Genomic DNA, 27,523 nt, shown 5'->3' on the forward strand with positions numbered 1-27,523 from the left:
CATCAGAATGTAGATGCTTACCCTTGATTTCCGAGCTCTCCCGTCCTTGCCACAAATAATCCCCTGAAGCAAATACAGAAACTTAAGGTAAGTGACAAAAGCATTCACTCACTTACTCAATCACGCTCACAATGAATCAACAATGTTCTTTCATGAATATAAAGTTTTACAACTTGGGTTTACATCGGTATGACTGACACATGAGTCATCTAGTGGGGTCTCTCTGCACTGGCACATACATCTGGCAATGCGGGCTGAGTGTTTAGCTCTGGGAGGCAAGGAGCAGAACTAATGGAGGTGGCTCGGTGTAACTCAACACCACTTATTCTGTCAGCGTGCCGAGGATCGCTTTATTCTTTGCTGCTGCTCGCTCTCTCACTGCACTTGGGGTTTAGCCCCCACTTTGATCTGTCCTGCTGTGTAATTATTTCACTTTTTGAAGGGGCAACGAGAGGAGGAAAATTGACACAGGCATTTGGATACTAAGAGGCTTAAACAGCAGAGCTAAGGGACGACTTCTTGCAGGACCTGTCAAGGGTAGACCCCCTGCAGCATTTTGGGTAAAGGAACAGTGCTTTGTATTAGGCTACGAGGAGGCTTAATCAAGTTACCCCAACGCAGGTAAGAGGAGTCATTAAGAGATAATTTATAAAACGTAGCACAAAACTCAAGGCTTGCTCACGACCTTGAATACCTCACCCCATGCTAGAAAATTAAATTTCTGAAAAAATTAAATAAAAAACACAGTGCCTGTGTCCGAATATGCCTAGTTCCCGACTATATAGTAGACAAGAATCTGTATGTGAAAAGAGAAGTATGTGTGATTTCATAAATTCATAAAACTACAGTATGCACATTCAGTGAACAATTTACTATGGCTTAAAGCCACGGGAGAGGAGTTGGCAGTGGAAGTGAAGTGACGCAACTAATGCCATAAATCACAGACAGTGACAATGATAGGTTCTTCATCGAATGTAATACCTACTCAAACAGTATGCGATTTTGATCAAAGCTACTTAAGAATTGAACCTGGTTTTAAAGCTGATTGGACAGAGTAAACGTACAGCCATAAAGACATCAGTGGAATCCTTACCTTTTATTTTTTTGTACTTCTTGTACCAGCGACCAAACTCTTGGCACTTGGCAGTTGAGACATTAGCATAGTAGGAACTATTCGCTATTGAGGAGATCATACTCTGGAAGTCAATAAAAGGAAAAAAAATGGGAATAACGACAGAGGATAATGGAAATTAACACATGGTCAAGATCTTAAAATTGCAATGATAAATGGTCTATAAAACACATTACTGTGGAAAGCCACCCAGGCAAGTCAGATAGCGAATGCCGCGACAAGCTTCAAGCCACAGTGATATAAGTAGAGACAAAGAGCCACACACACATGCAAACAATTGATATGAGGATCAATACCCACACAGTTCCACTTAAACACAGCATGCACAGATACATAAATCTCCAAGATTGCTCGCTTGAAATGAGCAGACCAAGGATTGTGGATGCACACCCACAGTTACACACACACGCATTCTCTCTCTCGTGTGAAGTAATTTCTGGTTTTTAGAAATGGCCCATGAATGTGAGGAATTTTTGAGTAAATTTCAAATTGATGAATGAAACACGCTAAGAATATTTAGGCTGCATTAACCATGCACTCACACCATTGACTGGAACATCTGCAAGCATAATGCAACACTAAGCCCAGCATTTTCATTTATGTTTTACTGCTAATTATTATGTTGTTAGTTTTTAGAAGAGTTGCAGCAGCAGTGCATATTTAACTTATCATCTTAAATGGTCAAATCTATGTGTGTTGGCATCTGAATGGGTAGCAACTGTACCTGGGAGAGAGGACATTCTTTGGCCAGTGTGCTCTGGTTCATCTCTTTGAGTAGTTCTTTGAGGGCGTTGCGTACTGTAGCGTGATTCCACTGCTCTGATGGAAGGTCCTCCAGTTTGGCAAAGCTGTATCCGTAAAATCATTATTATTCATCCCTCCATTATTCTACAGTAATCATCTTTAGTTCTGAATCAATAAGCCCTACAGCAGGCCAGGTCAATAATAATATCACCATGGGAACACAGAGAAACAAACCTGGATGACTACACAAAGACTACAGTCTATTCATTTGGACCCTATGTTTAACTCCTCAGCATCCACGAGTAAACTGCAATCAGTGGGCATGAAAGAGCTCATTGAGAAGTGCAGATATAAAGTTTACCCTGGCCTATCTCCTGCTGTCATGTATGTACAGGGCTTTAGAGGCTTGCTCAACTGTCTATAATTGACATAGGCAAAATAATCCCTTAATGATCTTGTCACTTGTAATGGAGTAAAATATATAGAAATGGGAAAATTTCCTCATTGCAAACACTGATAATATCTTAAATGGCATTTTATAATATATACATATATACATATATATACATATATATACATATATACATTGTCACGGGAGGAGCACAAGACAGACACAGTGGGCGTGGCGTCAGGCCTCGGAGAGGCTTTTATTAACAGAAATCATAAAACAAAGGGAATAAAAGTGGCCAAAGGGGGAAAGTGTCCAAAATAACAGGGAATCTGGTGTCCTCGTCGTGCTGCGGGATTTGTGTAGGTCGGGCAGTGTTCATCGAGGAAGGGTCCAGGTAAGGGGCGGAGTCCGGCGGCCGCACGCGCTCCCCTCCTTGGTCCGGGGCGCGAGGGGCGGCGGCTTCATCTAGCGGCCACATCTCTCTCGTCGGCCGCGGCGCTGGTAGGGGATGGACGGCCCGGCATCCTGGCCCGTCGGCCGTGTATACGGGTGCGGTTCCCTTCCGGATCGCGGGTCCGGCAGCTCACGTCTTGGTGGCGCGGGAGTCCCTCAACGCACCCTTCCTGGACCCACGAGGACACCAGCGTGCATGCACGGGGAAGAGACCGGTCTCCTGAGGAGAGGCGCGTTGGGCTTTTAAACAGCGGCGGTAATGAGGCTCCACTTCCTTCAGGTGTGCCCCATCACACGCCGCCAGCCCTGACTCGTCCAGCGCCCCTCCTCTCACACACCCACTCCAGTCGGGAGCCTGGTGAAGGGCGGCGATTTAGGACGGGGTGCCGGTGACAATCAGGGAGGAGGCAGCTGACTCGTCACATTCCCCCTCCCAAGCGACATCCCCGTCCCCAGGGCGCCACCCACACGGGAGTGCTACCATCCTCAACCAGGCTCCAAACGGTCGGAGTGGGCGGGGCTTCCTCTCCGGGCGGTCCTCCCTCTCGCAGCGCACCAGAACAGGGACAGAGAAACCGGGTTTTAGTGACAGCCTCAACCAACCACCGGGCAAAATGACAATGGAAAAGTCACTTACCCCTTGTGTGGCTGGGAGGCTGTCCCCAGTTTTCCTCCGTCCCAGTCTGGGTTCTCACGAACGTTTGCAAGCGAGAGGGAGTGACGTCACCAGACGTTTCCCAACTGCGCTGTCTAGGCTCCGCCTGCCCGCATTCTCCACCAGTGTCACGGGAGGAGCACAAGACAGACACAGTGGGCGTGGCGTCAGGCCTCGGAGAGGCTTTTATTAACAGAAATCATAAAACAAAGGGAATAAAAGTGGCCAAAGGGGGAAAGTGTCCAAAATAACAGGGAATCTGGTGTCCTCGTCGTGCTGCGGGATTTGTGTAGGTCGGGCAGTGTTCATCGAGGAAGGGTCCAGGTAAGGGGCGGAGTCCGGCGGCCGCACGCGCTCCCCTCCTTGGTCCGGGGCGCGAGGGGCGGCGGCTTCATCTAGCGGCCACATCTCTCTCGTCGGCCGCGGCGCTGGTAGGGGATGGACGGCCCGGCATCCTGGCCCGTCGGCCGTGTATACGGGTGCGGTTCCCTTCCGGATCGCGGGTCCGGCAGCTCACGTCTTGGTGGCGCGGGAGTCCCTCAACGCACCCTTCCTGGACCCACGAGGACACCAGTGTGCATGCACGGGGAAGAGACCGGTCTCCTGAGGAGAGGCGCGTTGGGCTTTTAAACAGCGGCGGTAATGAGGCTCCACTTCCTTCAGGTGTGCCCCATCACACGCCGCCAGCCCTGACTCGTCCAGCGCCCCTCCTCTCACACACCCACTCCAGTCGGGAGCCTGGTGAAGGGCGGCGATTTAGGACGGGGTGCCGGTGATAATCAGGGAGGAGGCAGCTGACTCGTCACAACATATATACATATATATACATATATATATATATACATATATATATATATATATAAGTATAATTATCTCATATTATGTTATGATGTATTGCAAAATATAATAATACTAATTTTGTAATAAAATGATGACTCACCAGTCATCAGAAGAATATTCAGGATTTTATAAACTGATACCACAAGATAACCTGTTTAAATTACATAAGATATTTTTATATTTGGTAAATAAAATAACTATTTATTTTAGTATTTATTAAAATAGTTATTAACTTATTTAGGTATTTGGTTATTTAAACTTAAAATTGGACCCATACTTATTTTATTTTATTTATTATACTAATAATAATTGTTGTAAAAACGTGTGTTATATTATAGATTTTTTTTGTTATTTTAAATTCCCTCCCAAAAAACTTAGAGGTTCTTGATATGCAGAGAGTTCTCTGCTGAACCAAGTATTCTGAAGAACCTTTATTTTTTGAAAGTGCTCTGTGGCATCATACCTCTGTAGCTGGATGCGTAGTGTGACCATGTGGTAAACGTCCAGCAACATATCAGCAACCGTTGCCTCTGGAGCATCTGTCAGGTAATGGATGGGCAGGGGGTTCCAGCGGCCCACCTTAATGATGCCTGTAAAAAGGAAGCAGAGAAAGGGGGAGTCAATTAACCCCACTTGATCTCATTGTGCCGCAAATTTGTGTAGCATATTTCCATGACATCATCAGAGACGGCCTCATGTCAATGATGGCTGTAATGAAATCTCAATAAAAGAATAGGTTAGGACGGGCTCCACTCCACTGAGTAGGCAGCTCCACCAAACCAGAACCAAACCTGGCACATTACATCACCACGCAAAGACCCACTTACAGTAAAAATCAACATTAGAGGGCACATAAACTCGATGATTGAAAGACAGTAAGACAAGAACATTGCGTTATTGGAAAGAGGGGTTTGAAGTAGGTGGCAGACGAATGTAATTTGCAGCATATGGTGAAACACATAATTATACAGTTCTAAAGTGACCAGTAATCGTTGTGGGAAATGAGTCATATATTTATCAATTATTAAATTATTTACACTACCCGTGGGTTATTTCATTAAACACTTTGGAAATGTTTGAATCTTTTGCTATTAAAGCAGACAGCAAGGAACAATTGCACCAATGATAAGACTCTATCTATTAAATACTTATCAGGTCAGAAAGAAGCACCTAACACACATACTGAGGGCCGCAGGGGTGCCTGTGCCTCTTTTACAGTCAAGGAATATAGAAAGCAGGCGCTTGTCTAGTGCATCGATGCCTCTGACAATTACATCCACCCCCAATCCCCCCTCCATTAATGAGCCGTCATAAACACAGGTCAATGATTGTGTGATTAACCCAAATTGACTGTTATAAATGCCTCTTGTTGTGCAAAGGAAGAGACGAGCATTTATGGCTGAGGAGTAATCTGTAATCGGGGTGTCACTGTGAGTCAAAGCCATATTTCTGAACAATGCCGTCTGATTGTTTTGTAAATACTCCAGGTAACTAAGGCCGTCCAATATTAACCCAGTGAACCGAGGTGCATTGCTACCTATTCAAAAGGGATAGATCACCTAAATATCACATGTCCGCCTCATGTCATTCTAAACCGTGACCTTTTCTCTTCTGTGGAACATAAAAGTAGTAGAAATTTTAATGGTAAATGAATGTAAAAATGCTACCGTAAAAACCTGTTAATTGGTTAACAGTAGATTCTCTTACTATATACACTGAAAAACTGTAGCAGATCTAACAGCACATTTAATTTAATTTTACAGTGAAATTAAATTAGCTGAATTTTCATTTTAGGGTGAACTAGCCCTTTAAACTTGTGTGGTGGTATTTCCTTAAAATATACTGAACCCGAACAGACTAACAGATCAGGATCAAAGCTAAGCAGCTGTAGCATCTACTGAGGATGCTATTTTATTTTTATTTTTTTCAAGAACCACAGTGTGCTATTAAAAATGAATTAGCTGAATCTATTATGCCCTCCGCTCTATTTATTTCCAGATGTCACAATCATTGTCAAGATGTGCCGTACATGTAAACCGGACCCTGTGCTCATTGCATTATTAAACCGTTTTCCAAACACTGCACACGTCTGTAAACACTTTTCAACACGCATGTGCAGTCAATGTACATCCCTTGCGCGAATGTATATATTCAACACATCCGACAACAGGAAGTATACCTGACCAAAAACGAAGGATGTGCCATGAAAAGATACAAAACACATCCACACACACAAAAGTATTTCCCATGGTCTTAGGAGGGACTGACTGAAGCTGTGAAAACTAAACAATGCTAATCACATTACTATCCACTAAATTAGACCCAGACGTTCCCGCTCTCTTTCTTTCTCTCTAACTCTCTCTTTTTTTTTCTTTTTTTTTTGCTTTAAGCTGTTTGTGTCATCTGAAGAGCTCCAGCTGCTCAATCACACACAGACATGCCGATGGATCACTTACAGTACCTCTATCCAGACACTGTATTGTCATACCACTGCTGCCACTAAAGCCTGACTAAATGAGTTAGTTTTGGACAGAATCTGCTTTTGCTAATTAGCAAGGGCTCCACTGTTTCTCTCAGTTCACTGTTTGTGTTTTGACTAGAGAGAAGATAACAAGACATTCGGTGTGACCTGTTCAACTGTTTTTTTTTTTCCACTATTGGCTGACTGCTCCTTATGTGAGAGCTTATCAGTTTCAGAATCTAAACCAGGCCAGTGTGTTAGGCACCTGGATTATGAAAATGGGCATCACTGGTTAAAAAAATGGTCTTAATATAAAATAAGAGATACAGCCACTGCAACATTGTTTCTTTTAAATACTTTGAGCTGTATATTATTGTGTGCTTCATTCTAACAGATTCAATGTAAACAAACAGCAGTTGAGAACTATGTACAATAAATTAAAAGAAATATGGTACAAAAATAAAGATAATTGTTGTAGAATTATGCAAAATATTATATAAAGAAATGTTAAATAAAAATTTTAAAAGTATCAATAAAGCACAAAATTAAATAGGTCTTATAAATATATAAAAACACTTCAAATATATGAAAATATAATAATAATATAAATAATAATTATAGACAAACATGTTTTTAATGACTATATACACAGACATATTAAATAGTGGATTTATCCAGATTTGTCTTCGTGTTCTGTACTTCTCATCAACAGTGCTTTAATTTCTTCCCTATATTATTCTTGAGAAAGCGTGACAATAATTATGCTTTAACAGATGCTGTTTATGCCATGCAAAAGTGCTTTAAACATTAAACGGTAAGCCAAAATAGCCTCAGTGCATTTCTTTTTCTGTCAAGTGCAAGCAAATGGTCAGGTTTACTACTTTTGTTCATGTTATCGAAAGAACACAATGATTATATTGGGTAGGCTCTTGGTTGGTCACTTGGGCTCCCTTGTGTCAGAATGTATCAATTCACTTATTTATTATAAAGTCGATTATTTTGTAAGCCCACCAGTAAGTCGGGGTCACAGACAACCACTACAAGAGGGGCCGACCCGGCTGGTGACCTTTGTAACTACAGTAAACTTCTGTCCTCTTAATATGCATGCCTCTTGTCTTTGTTCTAAAGGTATTTGTAGAGATGTATTCCCACTTCAGACAGTGATTTAAAGAGGAGAGGCAAGTCAGACAGATGAAGACAATTTGTGTGATTGTTCCACGCCCCCCTTTAGATCTGTCCTTCTTTTCAAGCCTGGTTTTGCTTTGATTTTTGAGGGACATTGCTGTTTTGTCTTTTTGTGCAATGCTGAATGTATGCCCACTGTAGACGTCTTGAGTTACCGACTTTGAGCAGTAGCATCAATTAAGACTGAACCGAGATGCTCTTAATGTACTTTAAGTTAAGCAGTAATTCATTCCAATTGCTGTAAGAGCTGAATGTCAGCGAGGTTACCCAATTCACATATTTAGTGTTAGACAGCTCTCTACATCCAATCTGAAAAAAAGCAATGAGCTCTGTTCCAATAAAAAGTGGTAAAATGTATTCCTATTTACAGTATGAGCTAGCATCATACAGACTGTGGTAATGTCATTAATGAATCATTTTTAACTTGGAAAGACTCTGTTCCTTGTCATTTTCCTCCTCAAGTACAAACCATTGTTCCCATTGCCACATTAAAATTCCTCCTCCCAGTGCTTGGCTTTCATGTGGTCGGCTGGTGGCTTGGCTAAAGCTTATGTGTATCCATCCGTACACACTCGCACACACAAAAACGCAACCTCACACACAGTTTGAAAATGTTCCTCAGCACCCATACGCTATTCAGCTAGTTTGGATAGAAGCGCTGATATCCAAATGTTTGCTGTTCTGAATGACTTAGCTCTGTAGAAGATACGCCCCACTAAATGAGTCGTGAAGACCAAAGATTGTTATGACAAATCATTAATAATATATCTATATAGATTTAATAAATCAAGTGTAATTTACACACCTTAATGTCATTCCAAACCTTGACTTTCTTTCGTTCCTGAACCCAAAAGAAGACTTTTTTTTAAATAAATGTCAATGGTTGGTTTCTGTCCAAACAATAAAAAGCAATAGGGTCCAGTGTTGTTTGAAAGAAGAAAGACGGATGCCTAACAGTCTGGAACAACATAAGAGTGCATAAATGATGTCAGATTTATTTTTTGTGTGAAGTATCCTTTTAACTAACTTAACCAGCATGTCTCCCTTTGGCAGTCAGTTTCAACTTAAAGACTATGATGTGCTATGATGATCTACCTGCTAGAGAAACAACATTTCAATATAAATCAAACAATCCTGGTCACAACAGGTGAGTGAGTCTACTGCTACTTTTATTGAAATTATTAGATCATAAAATCATCAGAAATAATATCAACATAACATAGTTTTTATTGAATTAATACTCATATTGATTAAACAGATATTTAACCATGAGCATATTGTAAGCAGAAGTGAAACAATGCTCCAGATTATAGATTTATGGATTGGACAGATTCATCTTATTTTTAGGTTAAACCGTAATAGTGCTGTCTTTAAAATGACCAAACAGACAGAGCAACGAAGAACTCAGGTAACAATGACTAAACTGACTTGCTTCTGATTGGCTGCCGGGCATTTCAGGTGGAAAACTAACTCACTTTGGTCATAAATCTAAAGGATTCGTTGAGGAAAGCGATGGTTTTTTTATTATTATTATTGCATTTTATACCAAAAATATAGTTCACCGAAAAAATAAAAAAATAAAATTCAGTCATTATTTACTCACTGTTGTGTTTTTCCAAGTTGCAACTTGTTTGCATATACATTTGTGGTATCTTTATGGTGTTTGACAGTAGTCAAAATGAACAGTTCATAATACAGAAATGAGCAGTGTTACATTTTTTTTAAATTATGGAAAAAAGCATACAGGTTTGGAACAACATTAGGCACTTTAAATGATGTCAGAAACTTAATTTCTGGGCAATCTATCCCTTTAAGGTAGATAATCATTACATTATCTGCACATGTGAATACTCACAAGTTTTCACACTACAGGTGGGAATTAATTAATTGTCACTGCTCAAAGTATGTGAAGTGACTGTCCAGGCGCTATCAGGCAACATAGCATTTTTTTTTTTTAATCAAACTGCCCCAGTTCGACCCGCTGTGGCTGCAGGTCAAACGTGGCAGCACAACAATGCACTCGTGCTGTAATCCGTCACCAATGTTAATTGTCTGAAGCCTTAAAGTACAGGTCTGTCCATATGATTCTAAAAAAGTACTCAGACCCTTATAATTGAAATAAACAATATCTCCCAGTTAATTACTGGTCAGGCTAATTAAAGAAAGGCAGCGGTGCTGGGAGAGGAGCTTAAATATACCACTACGAGAGAGCTATGCAGGACACAATTCAAACAGGGAGAAAATAGATGGGACTCTGTGTAATTTTGGTTGTGAACCACAGAGGAAAAAATGTATAATTTAAGCCAGAAATTATTCATTTAACATAAACGCTTGCTTTAAAAACAAAAAAAGTATTCATTTGAGAGGAGAGCTCTCTCCCTCTTTCTTTCTTTCTATCGTTCATTCAGGAATAAACTGAAGTCAGTGCACTTCTTCATAATGAGAGAAGCTTGTTAGTATGTGTGAGCGAGTGTGGGGGCATCATTTTAGCCCTAACCCTCTCCTTTTATTTTATCTGGCCTCATCTGAACCGATCACTGTGAGGGTGTGTGGATTATATTCAGCCTAAACGGTTTGTTTTCCAGTGCTGTCCTGTCCTCCTCCGTGTCCTTTTGATATTGTTTTGCGACTGTACAGAAGTAACCGCTTGTGTTTCTGTGTTTAGGGGAGTAGCGTCTGGGACTTCCTCACAGATGTGGCGCCATTGTGTGGGCCAGACAGGACTATTTAGTCTTTCCAATCATAATGCCGCTTCTATCAATTTGCATACTTGTTTCGTTTTATAGCACATAATGGTATTTTAGGAGGATACACACACGGCTTGAGTCGCTGTGTGGGTAACATATTGATCAGTTTTTTTTGGCTCTTCAAAGCAATCTCTAAAGGGCTCTTCGAGTGTATTTAAAGACATGTTGTTGACCTACGAGTGACTCGTGTTTTTTCTGTTTTTGTTACTGTGTATATTTAGTAAAACGAGAGAAAGAATGCTTATCTAACATTATTTTTGATGAATAACAAGCTGCAGTCACACACAAACACAACCACGCAGCATTTAATTTTAAAAACTACAATCACTACAAAAACGTAGCAGACATTTCATCAGCCTGACTTAAATGATCTTTTAATTAAAGGTTGAAATGTGGCCTTCAATTTTCGCTCTCGGTTTTCTGACAATACTTTCAATAAACTGTAGCACAGTAAACTTTGTTCTAGTCAGACGTACAGAGCATGAACTGTGACTACAAACACTACAGAAAAATAAGCTCAAATAAATGCCAAATGCTCAACCTATGAAGTAAATTGTGATGTCTTTTGTTACCCATGGATCAACATGAAGTAATGACTGTTTTACATTTTCTTCATACTTCACAGAATACAAGTAAACTCTCAATCTACTGGGAGATGACATTCATGTGTACAACAATAAAGTAAAGCATTATATTGCTTCTTTGGCCCACATACTCATAAACATTCTCCATAAACACACACACACACACACACACACACACACACACACACACACACACAAAATGGACCCATACTGTGAGAGTACAAAGACCTTAAGCAGACACAAACATGCATTCCCACAAAGTTGGACATACATACACACAAATAAAGTTCACACGCATCTTTTTGTGACGTGAAAATACTGAATTCTTTGCCTCGCCATTTCCTTTGTTCTTGTTTAATGAGATTTTCAGACTGTCTGTTATGTTGAACAAATGTCCTTCCTCCTCAGTGTTCTCAGACACATTATCCCAAAACAGTATATCCTCCTGTCAACATCTCAACAGCCGGACCTCCTCTCTGCACTCCATGGTACTCTAATCGCATTGAACTGTAAAGGGCTTGAGGACTGCATACTGTGCAATACATACTGTACACGGCTTTCCACACTACTGTACACTAATTCAGGAATCCAGTTATATAAGAAATAAATATGATAATTTAGAATTTCATAACACTACAGTAAGTTTCAATTCATTAACATTAATTAATGCATAATGCAATTAAAGTATCAAAATCTAACAGTGATCAAATGTTTTACAGCATTTACAAATATTGATTCATTTACATATATAGGGATTTTGAAGTATAAATAAATTATTATGGTTTATGTATTATGAATGAACTTTGTTTTTAAAATGAGTGTCTTTTGTGAAAGATTCACATTTTACTATACTTTTACATTTAAAACATTTAAAAAGAGTACTTATTACGGAAATAATATAGTTTAAAATAATTGAATGTAAAGTTAAAAGAGCTGGAAGTAAAGTTTTCGGATACTCAGTTAAATTTCATTGCAACTTAAATTTAGATTTGACTGATAAAGTAAATTTGTATGTGTAATTTCATAATTACTTCTATTGTCTTTAAAATATGGTTAAAGCGTAGTGCCAAATGTACCAACAAAAATTTATGGTAAACTGCAATATACTTTGATATCATTTATGTTGAATGCAAATTAGTACATTGAAAAAAATATTCATTTTAGATGTAACATCACATAAAACACTGCACATACAGTAAAACGAAATAAAAATAAAATTATAATACAGTACTTTGCTTTATTATGTTAAATCAACAAGTGTACTTATTTAAAGCTCAACAAAAGATGATTAAAACATGATTTAAAATTTACTTCAAATAAATTTACAGGTTTAAACTTCAAATGATGAAAAAGTGCACTGTTTTCAAAAAATGATGAAAAAGTGTACTTAAGAGTTAAAAGTACACTTAAGTTGTAAAATCAAGTGGCATTTTATTTCCTTGAGATTATTTAAAAATTTATTTGTTGTTTTTTTACAAATTATAATATATAAATTACACCACTACGTTCACATTCAGTACAATTAGTCACACTTATTTTTATGTAACATTTGGCTCATCTAAATAGTATATCAAGTAAATGTTAAAATACCTGATATCGTTCTGGTTTGTCAAACTGGAAGAGTGAAGTTCTAGTCATTATGTATTTATTATTGGTTTTACTGTAATTTAAGATAAATTCATTAACTGTTTTGAACAGGCACTCTGAGTCTGGGACAATGTTGAGCTCACCATGTGCCTGGGCTGCAGAACTATGGGAGTAGCCAAGAGCGAGGAGTGCAGTCTCAACCAGCTGTGTGAAAAGGATGTCTTTCCTGACCAGCACAAACTCTGCATGTTCCTCCCGGCTCTCGCCATCTGATATCATCCCTCCATCCACCTGCTCCACCACACAGAAGACTGGAATCATCAGACCTGCAATAAAGTAGAGAAGTACAGTATAGAAAACATTAGAGAAACAATGGTCAAGAGAGAAGTGCTGAATTACTAAATATATGTTAAAAAGGAAGTCCAGTGACTGAGCTGATGTTCTACGACTCTTTCCACACAATTTTTACAAATATTTTTACAAAACTCTATTTCTAAATAAAGTGTGGCATCATTTTGAATAATCACCATGTATTGTTCACAAGAGAAGTGTTTTCATTAGAAATCATTAATGATTAATGGTTTCATTACTTGCATTTGGATTAAAGTTGGTCTGGTTAATTTGCTTGTCCCAGGTTTCCTAGCTCAATGCAAATACATGAACAAACTGTTCAGATTGTGTATCATACCAACCATCAAACCAGCTACGTTATACTCCATTAAAGCTATCAGTTTTTTTATGGTGCCTCCCTTCACTTTGTCAGGGCAGCTGAGCTGATATCTCCTCAAGTCAACGGACTGCATGCTAACGGCAGGGTCACTTAATAAAATTAGTTGCATGAGCCACCAACGGATATGCAAACCTTTCTGCCTTCAGTGTTTGAGGTTACGGCTCATTGCATTGCAACTTAACACATCATTTTAGTAGTGTTGACTTTGTTAACATTTTAGTTAAAAACATTTATGATTAATCCATAAAATATGTTGGCAAGTGATTCAGTGGGTACAGAGTCCTGTCTTTTAATGGGATGTTGAGATGCATAGTCATTCGCGGCTTGTTGAGAAATAGTATGCAGTACCTAATGATCCCTGAACAACACCTCCCACCCAAGCTTCCTCTGGTTAATCTAGGCCTAAAATATCCGTTGGTTTTTCAATTTCCCTGAAGTGCTCAAAAGCTTTCTGACTATTAATTAATACACCTTAGAAATTACAGACTGAAAGCATTAGGCAAAATCCCAGTTGTACTAATAAGAGCAGAGCAGTACAAAACTCTCTCCTAATTTATACACACACACTTCCATACAAATGCATATACATTCGCGCACAGCTCCCAGAGCCCCTTGGTTTAATCAGTCAATTCCTATATTTCTATTTCCTTTCCATTAATCACCCTGGCTTCCAGTTCAGAATGCTCTTATGGAGTGAATTACAGGCCAGGGGCTGGTGCCAATTCGAGTAAGTGAATTTCCCCCAACAGGGAAATATAACTGTCAACACACAGCAGCTCCCAGCAGTCTCTCTCTCTTTCTTCCGCTAGCTCCCATGGGCTCATCCCTGTACCCTGTATGAGCACAGCTTCATCATAAGGCAACAGCATGTGTGTGAAGCATGTGTCTGACTCATTTCTGTGTGTGAGTTTTGTGTTTTGATGTAGAGTGAAACGCTCACACTGAGTAAGTAGTTCTGTCTCTTTGATTATCTGTTTTAATGCACATTGCCTGAACACTTTTTTTAGACTTATGCATTAATTTTGAAGTGTTTCATTTAAGGGTTATATAGGCTTGTAAAATTTGTAAGCATATCTGTAGACTATAGTGTAACCAGCTTTAAACTGTATATAATTGAAATATGCGTAGCAGCAAAGAACATACAGCAAAAAATGCATACATGCATAAGATAAAGTAATAAATCAGCATTATTGTCTTGTTTCTCAGACAGAATAGCTGATAACAGCCTGAAAATAAGATAAATTTACTTGAGAAGCAAAATCTTTATTTAATAATAATAACAATAAGAAGAAGAAGAACAACAAAAGACTTTTCATAAATTATATCTTGAATCAACATGAATAAACGACTGAATGCGTAAAACACAAACTTAATTAAAACTATATTTTCTGAAAACCAGTGTTAGTCTTATGCAAATTTGAGAAGAAATTAATCTTGCTTTAGATACTTAAAAAAAATGGAGGCATGTGTGAGTGATTCTGAGTGAGTCCATGTCTGATATGTGTGTGGCCCACTCTAGTGTCCAATTGAGGTTTGGAGAAGACCGTTTCAAGACAACCTCTGATTAAAACTAACCATTTGGTCCATCTTCCAGGGTACAGGAAGAGAAAGACCTGTTACTTCCCTCTTCTACCTATTCCAGAAAATTATTCTACTTAGATATTCTGTCAAATCAAATGGATTAGAGCAGTTTTGTACAGCAAGTCATACTCACACATACACACAATCACGAACAAACTCACAGAACATGTTGTTAAGGTCTTGGCCTCTAAAAATATCTAATCTATATCTGATATGTGGCTTTATGATTGGCTACACAAATTGTTCACTTTCAAGGTGAATGCAGTTTGACCTTGGTGACATTTTGCCCCAATCCATAACATTGTGAAGGATGATAGAATATGACACTTGCTGAGGCTGTGTGTTACTGGACACAGGCTGTGTGTTCCCTATATGATATTTGAAGCAGTAGCTAACATCAGTATCCTGCAGTATGGTATACAATATATCTAAAACTATATAAACAACACACACACATATATACTATATGTATAAACATACATACATACATACTACCGTTTTGAATTTTTCTGTTGGTATGCTATATAATTATTCAATTTAATTATTGAAAGAGGTCTCTTATACTCACCAAGACTGCATTCATTTGATCAAAATACAGCACAACACTAACAAATATTATTACAATTCAAAAAGAGTTTTCTATTTTAAGATATTTTCAGTATAAGTAATTTATTCATGTGAAGGCAAAGCTGAATTTTCATATAATATAAAAAGAGCACCTCTTTTGATTCTTTTAAATGGTAGTAACCATTCGACTTACTTGCACACCACTCTATTTGCAAGCCAAATAAATAAACTTGTCTAGAAACAAAATGTGCAATATCTGATGATTCTTTTTAGAAAGTTTTGATGCTGAATTTAAAAAGTCCATATCCATGTTATGTGTCAACTACCCATGTGTAAAAACATATTTAAAACCGTTCAGTAATCACAGCTGTGACCACATCACTGTATGTGGCCATTTTTGGGGTGACTGTAATCAATATGACCTCCCTTCTGACACACACACTACTGTTGCGATCAATAACTGGCCAAGATTAATAAATCAGGTCTATATGGCACTTCTTAACTCCCTGAGCTTATAGTGGCCACAACACTCCTGTGAGCAGATTTAAAATGGTGTATGGGATTAAACTGATTTGCATCAAGCACTATGGGCTGGCTCTTTTAATGTCAGATAAATTAGATAGAACCAGGCAAACTGCATAGCTGGATGTTCTGTTTTAATGTTTTATTTTAATGTTTTATTCATTTTTACAATTCTATAATAGTTCTCTCAAAATATTTTTATTTAAGCAGTGAGGAAGTGGCTACAATTCAGGCACACTAAGCCACAGTGTGTGGTCTTTCTTCAACATACAACTAATAAAAGAGGAAAAACTTAAGGAATAAAATATAACAAGTGTATATTATACACAAAGACAAAGTTATAAGTGTCTTACCGCAAAGAGGTCTCTGTGGGGCCCCATTGTGGCGACCGCGGTGACCTGTGGGACTGCCGTTAAGTTCCACACGACCCATCTTTGGTGGGGGGCCACCAATATCAGGACTGCTGCTCCCCCGTCGCTCAGGGCTCTCCCGTAAGTGAGGGCTCTCTCCTCCGCCACGCTCCATCCCCCTCCACACTACAGGGCGAACACCAGCCAGAGGATAAGGACCTGAGACACAGAGAACACAGCCAATACAACATTGATGCATGTACTTTTTTCTGAACATCATAAATTGTATATCCAATAACCAAAATATTTGCTTAGTAAATCTGTGTTATACAAAATAAAACCACAACAATGCTTAACATATTTAAAAAATAAATAATAAAATGTTTGCGTCCTCACCATAACCATGATAATTCATCATTTGGTTCCAATAAACCCTATAACGAATCAAATGCTAAAGTTCTTATTTAATTTTTAAAGAACTGAATCTAAATTAAGAATAAACTTTCATGAACATTTCTCTTCAAAGTTTGTTGATCAGGAAACTCACAACTCGAAGGATTCCCTTTTGTTGACTCGAAACACAACTAAAAGAGACAACAACTCAAAGATATCAAACTTTATGTCCTACAGTGAATTGTTTAAGAGGATGCTGGCATCTTATCAGCACCATCAGCAAACAGAAAAGCTGAGTCCCAGTCTCTCGTTCTGCTTCAGCATCTATGGGGAATGTAAACTTATGTGCATGTGTATTTAAATATGAATGTGTAGCCAAAATTACAGACCTTTATGCAAATATATGTGAAAGCAAAGATGCTCAAAATCTTTTAATGAATTATTAAGTTACTTTAAGTTTTTCAAATGATATCTGTGTGTGGATGCATGCACATATAGTATTTTTGAATGCACATGGATGTCGGCACACATTAATCTGAGCTATGGACCTTTCAGAGGTCTTTGTTTTTCAGCCAAACCTTTAATATTGGTAATGTCCATCAGAGTCAGTGCCAGACTCTATTGGGTCCATGCCAAAAGTTAAAGACTAGGAACATATTGCTTTGATTTGCATATCACTTCCTAAATACAGAGGGATACTGATGGAAAAGATAGATGGATAGATGGATAGATGGATAGACAGACAGACAGACAGATCGATTGATCAATAGATTTCGATGTCCACTCTCTCTGCTGTTCTTCTCATAGTGGTTATGCAGAAAACATCATACTTTCCTTTGGCCCTGACGAGAAAAACATCATGGAACATAAAAAATTCCAAAGAGAATTACAAGCTGGAGCTAAATTTTTTAAAATGAATAATAAATTAAAAACATTAGCCTCTGCGTGATTAAAAACCTAACGTGGGTCCAGAAATCAAGTGTCTGAATTCTTTAGTGTTTAATAAGCGGATGGGAGGAAAAACACTTTAAGGGCATTTGAATGGAAATAAATGTGTTAGTGTGCTACTAAGGGAACAAGAACTGATGATCCACAATGTACTTACCCACACGGAGAGAGAGAAAAAAGATTTACAGAGCCTTTGAGACAGTTTAATAGAGCTCAAGTGCGAACAATACAGTACAACAAAGGATATGCATGCTTATGAAAACACACTCGCATGTATATATATATATATATATATATATATATATATATATATATATATATATATATAATTAATACCACCCATTAAACACAGCTTTCCAATTAAAACTGATATTACCCCAGTGTACATGCAGCAATTATTTCTCAGTTCTATAGTTCTGTTCATGTCAAAGTTTTTTTTAAATGGCACAAAGTTGGAAAACACTGCACCTCTGTAACAACAGAGGATAAGATCCTAAACTATAACAGATACAACCCACTGCTATGTGTAAAATCACTGTGATCCACTTATGAAGCGAACAGATCTGCTTTTAATTAACAGCTCGTCTATGATGCGGGCTTGCCCATTAGACTTGCAGTCCCAGGGGTAAAATAAAATCTCTTCGCAAAAAGTGTCTTGAAATGTTTCAGACTTGCACTGAGCCAAACGAGAAATATGAAGGATGTAACCACAAATGGACACAATGGCCACTGCAATTGAGTTCATTGGCATCAGTGAGGCTGAAAGCTTTACATCTGTTTGCCTACAATTCGCACTGTAAAGTATTTTATCAGTCTTAGTTCATCTGACACTAATGGGTTGTCTTTGTTCCTTCCTTCACTGGGCTTCACAGGTCCAAACCTGCCTGGTTTTAATGAGTCTTCCGATCCCAATCAAGACCTTGTCTGAATCTCTTCTCTCATCTCTATGCTAATCTCACTCGCTCGCTCTCTCTTTATCTTTCTGATCCTTCTCCACCCCGGCAAATATTTGATGGGGAGATAAAACCAGCTCCAGTTTGTCTGCCCGCCACTCATGTATGGAGATGGCAGTGGCTATGCAAAGATGGCATTGTAAAAGTTTCTTCTGGTCAATACACACCTGCTGTAACAAATCAATACAAGCCTATTGAAGAGGTACACTTATAATTATGATACACTACTTTGGATACTTTTGCAACAGACTATTGCGATTCAAGGTTTTGGAATTCATGGACTCAAATGCAAGGTGGGAGATATTGTGTGATTATGCTGGTAAAAATCTTGTAATTCAGCACCACAAAATCTCATCCAGATTTTGCTGAGCTAATATTCAGACTACTTCATAAAAGCTTTATCGACAGAGACTGTATTCCTTTATTTCATCAACAGGCTGGAGATAAATGACTAATTTATTTATTTCTAAATTTAAAAAATCCATTAGAAGATTATAAAGCATATACGGGACAGCTATTAATAAAAGAACTCTGCCACTGTAGTTTCAATCTATAATAACTGTCTCACCCTCATATTGTTTAAAACATGACTTTTGACTTTTTTTGTAGTTGTTTTTTTTTTTTTTTATGTTCCACTGAAGGAAGAAAGGCATACAAGTTTGGAACATCGGGAAGGTGACAGAGTTTCATTTTAGGTGAACTATTTCATTTACAGTCATCATAAAAGTGTGATTGGTCCTGTCCTTCCAACTGGTTGGCGTCAGTTAGAAATAGAGATAGATGTCTAATCAGTGCAAGTTATTAAGAATAATCGACAAAGATTATGAAGATCAAAAAAATAATTAAAGCAAGATCTTGATTCAAGATGAAGAAATTGCTTACAGTATGGTGATTAATAGCAGGAAGCACTGTGAAATACAGAAGAGGTTGTAGCATTTAACAGCATAGTACAGCTATTACAAATTTGCTTACATACTACCTGAAAGATACTAAGCACCTTACATTTCAGTGTTAGACCAACAGGTATTCAAAACCAGATACACGGTTCCATTTTTATTTGTAATGCTTGCAGCCACATATTACAAACATAACTAATGACTGTTATGTTTAGGGGTAGATGAGAGAAGCCAGACGAGGGAGTGGAACAGAACTCCGATCCCATGAGACTCAAATTTCCAAACTACGACGACCACACTCTCTCCTAAGCATGCAATATACGATTTCTGCAAACCTTCCTCTCCCCTGCACATTGCACTCTTTTCTTTGGCAATGAGAGTGGCCGCTGCCAGTTGTACCACACACAGGAAACTGAGGGCAGTAAACGACACTGCTGATCTGACTATCGTCACACTGTCAGTCAGTATACACAGAGAAGAGAACGATATTGAGAGACACTGAGAAAAAAGGGGAAAAAAGGGAAAAGGGAAGCAGAAATGTTGACACAAAGATGACATAAAAAATTAGGTATGGATAAGAGTGTTTGGCAGGACAAGAGTATCCAATTTCTTGCTTGTTTCCAACTCAAAGTTTACCCGACAACAGTTAATAACAACTAATAAGGATACGCATGAAAATGAGCGATGAGATAAAGCTGTGTGTTGCTCAGAACGTGGTGGTATCATGGTATCTTTGTGTTGACAACATGTTAAGGCGTTAACCTTATTGACCAGGGAATAGGTCTGTGATACTCATTTATTGCAGGGTTATTAAAGCATCGGCTCATTCAGGGTACAGATAAAGCAGGTGAAGATGGTTGAGGGATTCGTATTAAAGGCCCCTCAGTGTCTCACAGGTGTGTGCGTTGGGAAGGGAAGAATAGATAGCAGCTTATCACCCATGAATTTGATGGCAGATCAAACTGTAACCAAGACAGATGATCACAGTGGAAACAAGACAAACTCGATACTGGGACTTCCTTAGATGTATGTGTAAATATACACATACATATGTGACCCTGGAACACAGAACCAGTTTTATGTTGCACAGGGATGTTTGTAGCAATAGCCAAAAATACATTGCATTTGTCAAAAATACAGATTTTTCTTTTATGCCAAAAATCATTAGGATATTAAGTGGAGATCAGATTTTTTTTTTTTGTACCCTGAGATTCCAGATATTCAAATAGTTTCTCAAAAATATATTAAATAAATAAATCTCTTACGAATATATGAAATAAAATATACATTTGATATTGAGGCAATTAGACATATACATTAGGAGTAAAGCTATGTTAGATAGAAGTGGAAAAGTGTTCATGTTACGGATTTGAGAAGAATTAAGAAATAGAGTGGCAGCAATGTCGGTGAGTGTGCAAATGTACATGTGCAGAGAATATATAGATTCAGATATGAAGAGAGGGCATGACGAATCTTCCTGAAAGCACGTTTAGTTTGCTAAATAAACATCTTAGACAGTAAAAGATAAAGAGTGAGCAGCAGTTTATTATGTTCTCCCTAAATATCTTGCTCTCTGACTCGCACATACACAAATACGGACAAACACAAAGTGTACACAAACACTCAATGCACAGAAACCACAGAGCAGGCTCACTGCTCTGACACTGCAGGGACCACACATTGACTCACAAAAATCACACACGGTAGACTACACTGCGCAGGGCTATAAAACACACATGAACACACACACAAAGAGAGAGAGAGAGTTGGTGACTGCGGTTTGGATTTAGGTATGTAGTGTTAAATGGTTTGATAATATATACATAAATATATATTGGGGCTAGCTGTCACACAGGGAGGTTGTCAAAAGGAATATATCTCAGTAAGGATTTTAGAGTGAAATCTTTTTTGCAGTGGTTTTGTAAGGTTTTAAACACCTAGTTCAAAGATCTTTTAATATGCACAATAATACCTTACTTGCATATTCAAGCAATAGTATAGGCTAATGACAGATTTTATGTGAAAGCCTGCTGTGTTCTCAGGACTACAAGACTATAATAACAAAATAAAAAATACTAAAAAATAAAAGTTTTCATATTAAAACAAAAGTTAAATTAAAGTTTAAATTAAAGTTATTAAATACAATATTTGTTGACGAATACAATAACTTGATGTTTTCATAATGTACATTTTACATTTTTTGCTGTTTCGAGAATTATTTATGTTGTATTTTGGTTTTACTGTTCGAATTTTACAAAAAATTAACTGATAGTTAAACTAAAAGGTTAGCTGACAGGGTGCTTAATATCAGCTTTAACTAACAACTTAGCCACATATAACTGTGAAATGAACTGCATGAACGGTATCTTTCCATGGGCAATAGCGATTCTTAACTTACTATGATATATAAATCTTCTCTGAGAAAAAAAAATTACAGAGGAGAAAAAAAAGTTATTTATTTAAAATAATAATAACGCTTAAAAAAAGGCTAATTCACTTGTCACCAAAATCGAAGGAATCGCGATCAAATGCAAGTTAGCAGGCCTTGACGAGATTTTTGCGGCGAATTCATGTTAGGCCTATTCTATTAAACGAATATGTTTGGTCCAGAGAGATGCTCGGCCGGTACAGTGTTCCAATTCTGCTAAGATACACAATAATAAAACAGATATGACACAAACATGTTAACTTAACTAATGTACATCTGTGAATCACTGTGAGGCACCCATGGGCCAGCTTAACCTTTCAGCGACTAGACTATATTCCAGCGGAAGAATGACGTTTCAAAACTTTGCATAATGCTTTACTGAATTGTCGTGAAATATCAGTAGACTATTACAAAGACAGCTTTTTATAAAAACAATAAGGCAATGCCATATTGTAAATATAGGCTCAAGCAGTTGGTCAAATGCCAAATGCTTTATTTATTTATTTATTTATTGACACTTCTAGGCACCTTGAAACTTCCATACAGATATAACGACAAGTGTCTTATTTATTAAGCAAAATAATTAACAGGTATTGTAAGTATCGGCTAAAGTAAAAAAATATCTGGCGCTGAACTCTCCATGAAGTCCCTGCAGGTATAGGGCTGGAGAAAACATGCCGTGAATAAATGCTGGATTTGATCCATTGTGATGGGCTCCACAAAGCGCGAGATCCTCAGAGGCTTTCATCTATTGCAAAATTACTGAGACGTATAGAGCCTCTCTGTTACGGAGACTAATTAACGTTTAGTTTTTCCTTTTGGTCCTGGTTAAGAAAACGTCTCCGCTGGCTATGGGGGCCAAGTTTGTGCAAATGAATAATGGATACATCAATGTAACTTTAAAAAGAAACAGAATGATCTCTACTGCTGATGGCAGCTATATAGCAACCATGCCTCCCTCTTGCACAGGAATGATTTTGTGAGTGACTCTTCAAATACATTGCTGTAAAGTTTTAAAGTGATGCATAACTCGGAGTTTGAACTGACAGGGGAAAAAATATCGCATGTAATATAATAACAAATCATGTGCACTCTGCATGTGTTTTTTATTTATATATTTTTTTATTTAGCTATTTACTTCACAGTCCAGAGTCTTATAAGAGTAGGCTACAACTTTCTTCTGGATTGTGTTTCCATTTCGATGTAATGTGTATGGTTTTCGACAACAGAAGGATAGCGATTTCATTACCTTTTTTTTCTTCTTCTTCTTTTTTTTTTTTTTTGGCTTCTAGCAAAGACGATTTAGTTAACTTCCATCATCTTCATATTAAAGAGAAATTCACGGGCTCTGAAAGGAAAAGTGCTCACTCGCTTTCACTTCACAGATTTGTACTCTTAAAGAGGAATATTGTGATTTCTGACATAAGATCTCGGACTTCTTAACGAGCAGTCTACTTCTGCGCCCAAATAATTCAGACTACCTGCTACTGAAGCAGACGCAGGTCACAGGTTTCCTCACATTGCCATTAAAACTAAAGAAATAAAAATATATCCCGAAACTGTCAGATGGTAATAAAAATGCATAGACTTGTTGTTGTGTTATTCTGATTTACTCTGTGGTGCATGTCTAATCGTGTTCGATTTTACACCTAAATTACTGTTTTATAGAGTTTGCAGATTTGCTTTTAAAAACACCTCAATGTAATTGTGTAATGTAATAATATAATTTAATCGAATTTAATTTGATCGAAAGAGTGTATCGGTAATCTTCGTTGAATAAAACAATCATAATATCATGTCCGATCTTTTGCTTCAGGTTCCCCTATAATAAAGGATGTTTCTCCTCATAAAATACATAAATATATAAATGAAAACTAAAGTAGCAGTTGTTTAAAAACGTGAGGTACCTAAAAAAACAGGAAGTACGGGGTTTTACAATACATAAACCATCAGCGAGATATTGTTTAGCTACTTTTAATGTATGCCACCACATTTGACAACCTTCTTAAACAACAGAAAAATATTGTTAAACGGTAAAAAACGTTTTACGGGTAAATAAACCATGATCGTCAGTTTCTTAAGGCTGAAAATGATTTAACACATTGCACAGAATAATAGCTTTGTTTTTGTTTTGGTATTCTTTCATTTATTTTACAAAATAATACAACAAGCATAACGTTTTCGAAATCAAGTCTCAGATTCCTCTCTTTGACTTAGAAAAGAAAAAAAAGGGTTTCAATAAATAAGTAAATATTAAAATAAAATAACGTATGAAAATGGCAATCACACACACACACACACACACACACACACACACACACACAACGTGAGGGCGTTGAGACTACAGAAATAAAAGTCAAACACGTGTGAAGCTAAACTCGAGGCCTAACCTTATTGCGGATGGAGTAAAAACAGCATTTCCGCTCAAAAATGCTTTAAGATGGTCAAATAACTTTACATAATTTATTTGTAAAAATATAAATATAAAAACTTAAAATATTTTTTAAACAAGTTCCACATCAAGGGTTTTACTGAAACACACTCGTCAGTAAAGAGTAATAATGTATTACAGAATCTCGACATGTGTATTAAATTAATTGTTTAGCTGTAATTGAATATCAACCATGTTATACTCTTCAAAGAAAAAGCATTATTAAAATTTCCACCAGATCTACAGTACACAAGGTGCATGACTCTTGTGCTCTTGTTTGAACTTTTCTGAGTTTTGTAATAATTAAAGCTAATTGCACGAAGCTATTATTCGTGTATTGCAATTATATTTGGAATTAAACTTAAATAAACATCTTAAATTAGTATTATTATTGATCTCTTTCATAAAAACATTAATATAGTGAATATCTTAAAGAAGTCTCCCCCTCATCCGCTGCATTCTGCATTTTACTTTTTCAACGTCAGTCACTATCAAATATTTGAATCTTTCACCGACATAGCTTACTCATTAAAAAAAAGAAAAAGAAAGAAAGAAAAGATTTGCACGTGTCTTGGAGAAGCACGCTTTAAGTGGGAATATGTAAAACTTCCATGGCCTTCTAAACTGCTTAATGGACCTATATATTTTTCTTTATAAAGGCCTCAACGAATATTCAAACATATCATTTATGTTTAACTGTATTCAGAAGGGTTAGCTCGATTTGAAAGCCTACTTAGTTCCCCAACATTTGTTACAGTAGCAGTAATGTATATGAAGTATCTGATGAAAGAAGACGAAAGTTATGTTCTGTTGGACTTACTGCTTATGGCGTGTCGGTACCTCGGTTGGCCGTTGAGAGGGCTCTGTCCATTGATTAAAAGTATTGAATCCAGGGCTGGGCTTCTCGCTGCCTCGGAGGAGGACTAAATACGGTCGGGTTCGGTGTTGGACACTTGGGCTCCGTGCTCTGCGCGCTGTGTCTGAGCTGCTGGAACTGAGAGACTCCGAGCTGAGGGGTACAGGTAGCAGGAGATAGACAGCATGAAGAGGGAGAGAGAGAGAGCGCGCGCGAGGGAAAAACAGAGAGAAGACAGTGCACGAGACTCAACACAGCACAGAGATCCGAGAAGTTCCGAGAAGCGATCTCTCCGAAAGCAGCAACAGAATGTTGTCACCGTTTACCGCGAGTTTGAGTCACGAGTGTCCGTGGCAGAACTGAAAACCTCAGCAGCGGGCGCAAAAAGAGAGCATCAAAATCTAAAAACGTCCATCTATGTTGCTGCATGCACATAAATAGAAACCAAGCTAAAACAGACGTCAAGAATCGGCTTTGTGCGATGCGGACGTCACCTAATATTAAAGTGGCGCAAAATCTCAAGAGCAACAATGTGAGTGTGTCACTTTCAATCTCTCCCTTGCGCGGCGCGCGGACTGACGGAGAGCCGAGAGAGGAGTGGGAGGGGAGGAGGACTGGAGAGCAAACGTGGAAGTGTGACAGGGAGGGACGGAGGGGGGAGGGAGGGACGGGGCTGTCCAAGGTAGGTAATTAATTCATTCCATGTATGAGTTATCAACAAAACAGCTTAGTTGAACTTATTCTTAGCTTCTAAGTTTGACTTCTGTTTTAATAATTAGGCTGTTTAATTATTTTGGTGCCGCCTGTGTTGACATCAGTTATAAAAGGCTATTAGTTCAACCATTTGCTTGCATTTGAGAAACCGTTTCTGATCAATTGCACACCGGTTTCTGTTTTCAGTGCATTTTACGCGATATGAATGCATCGATGTCTTGTACATTTTCACTTGTTAAACCAAACGAAATGGCACAGAAATGATGACTGATCTGCTCGACAGACGTTAAACAGTGATATGGACATAGGCTACAGTAGAAAATAGCCTGCAACGTGAAATCTTGCGGGGGAAAAGCTACACGGGTGGATTTGTGGGTTAATGTTCAAACGGAAAGGCTAATGGAAAAACCATGTTTAGGATGAGGCACTTTCACGTAAACACCTACTACTTAAAATGCAACTAATTTAGTTTCTGTGTCGATGGCGGAGTTGTTACTGTTTTAACGGAATCACCTTATAATGGCTGATTTCTCTGTCATAGCACACTGGAAGTGAGAGACTCACATTTGGTGGTCCTGAGTCGGGAAGACAACTCACAACAGCACTAATGACACCATCAAAACTTGTTCTCTGGAATATAGTTCCTAAAAATATCCTTCTTCAACCGTTTGTTCATTTCTACAACTATGACCTCAGTTTGGTAGTCTTTATCTCAGAGCTAGCCACAGATAAGCTGCATCACATGAATATTAAAATGCATGCAGACATTCAGCTTTACAGGAAGCATTCATATGTCTGTACAAAAAAACTTACCTTTGTGGTGGTTTAATGAGACCTCAATAACTGCACAATGGTGTGCGCAGTTGGCTGCTCTGCTGCTTTGAGACACACGGGGGTGTGAGCGAACACTTCAACCTCATTCGTCACTAATATAATACCAGATAATGATCACGATGATGGTGTTGCAGTGTTGCGTGACAGGTAAAAGGCAAAATGGAATTGCATTGCTAACACGGACTAAATAATGCAGTCGACCAATATATATTATGTAGCCTAGAACTTGAAATTATCTTGTCTGCTGGTCAGAATGAAGCTACACGAAACCTAATCAAATATTAGTTGGATGGACTTCTTAACTGTGATCCTTGCAGAATTTGACAGGACGCAGTCATGAATAAAATATGAAGCATTGCATGATGCCTGTTCATCTCATGTAAACTTGAATAGGTGAGTGCAATTGTTCCTATTTTAATGTATAGTGACAAACGAGTTAGTGTTCACTGACAGAATGAAAACATACATGAATGTTACCATCAGCTAAAGTTTAGCTTGTTTCAGCAACATGCTCCGTTCCTTTCAGAACTCCACTAACTAA

At 38.1% G+C, this 27,523-nt stretch overlaps 1 protein-coding gene across 5 annotated transcripts in view; it reads right to left on the reverse strand.

Moving 5' to 3' along the window:
- The window catches only part of satb2 (SATB homeobox 2), a 52,186-nt gene that overhangs the window by 18,159 nt on the left and 6,504 nt on the right, over positions 1-27,523 (reverse strand). For 2 of the 5 annotated variants that reach the window (XM_052606294.1, XM_052606290.1), the window contains exons 1-7: positions 25,399-26,026; positions 16,533-16,748; positions 12,923-13,105; positions 4,679-4,805; positions 1,857-1,980; positions 1,094-1,196; positions 22-63 (exon numbers count right to left, since the gene is read on the reverse strand). In XM_052606294.1, the coding sequence (XP_052462254.1) occupies positions 22-63; positions 1,094-1,196; positions 1,857-1,980; positions 4,679-4,805; positions 12,923-13,105; positions 16,533-16,704 (751 nt within the window). In that variant the 5' untranslated portion in view covers positions 16,705-16,748; positions 25,399-26,026. Of the gene's footprint in view, positions 1-21; positions 64-1,093; positions 1,197-1,856; positions 1,981-4,678; positions 4,806-12,922; positions 13,106-16,532; positions 16,749-25,398; positions 26,027-26,961; positions 27,095-27,523 lie in introns of those variants that run through there. The other 3 variants (XM_052606291.1, XM_052606292.1, XM_052606293.1) reach the window with 2 other exon arrangements.

The sequence above is a fragment of the Carassius gibelio genome, chromosome A9 (genome assembly GCF_023724105.1).
Source record: "Carassius gibelio isolate Cgi1373 ecotype wild population from Czech Republic chromosome A9, carGib1.2-hapl.c, whole genome shotgun sequence".
In the NCBI taxonomy this organism is placed as follows: Eukaryota; Metazoa; Chordata; class Actinopteri; order Cypriniformes; family Cyprinidae; genus Carassius; species Carassius gibelio.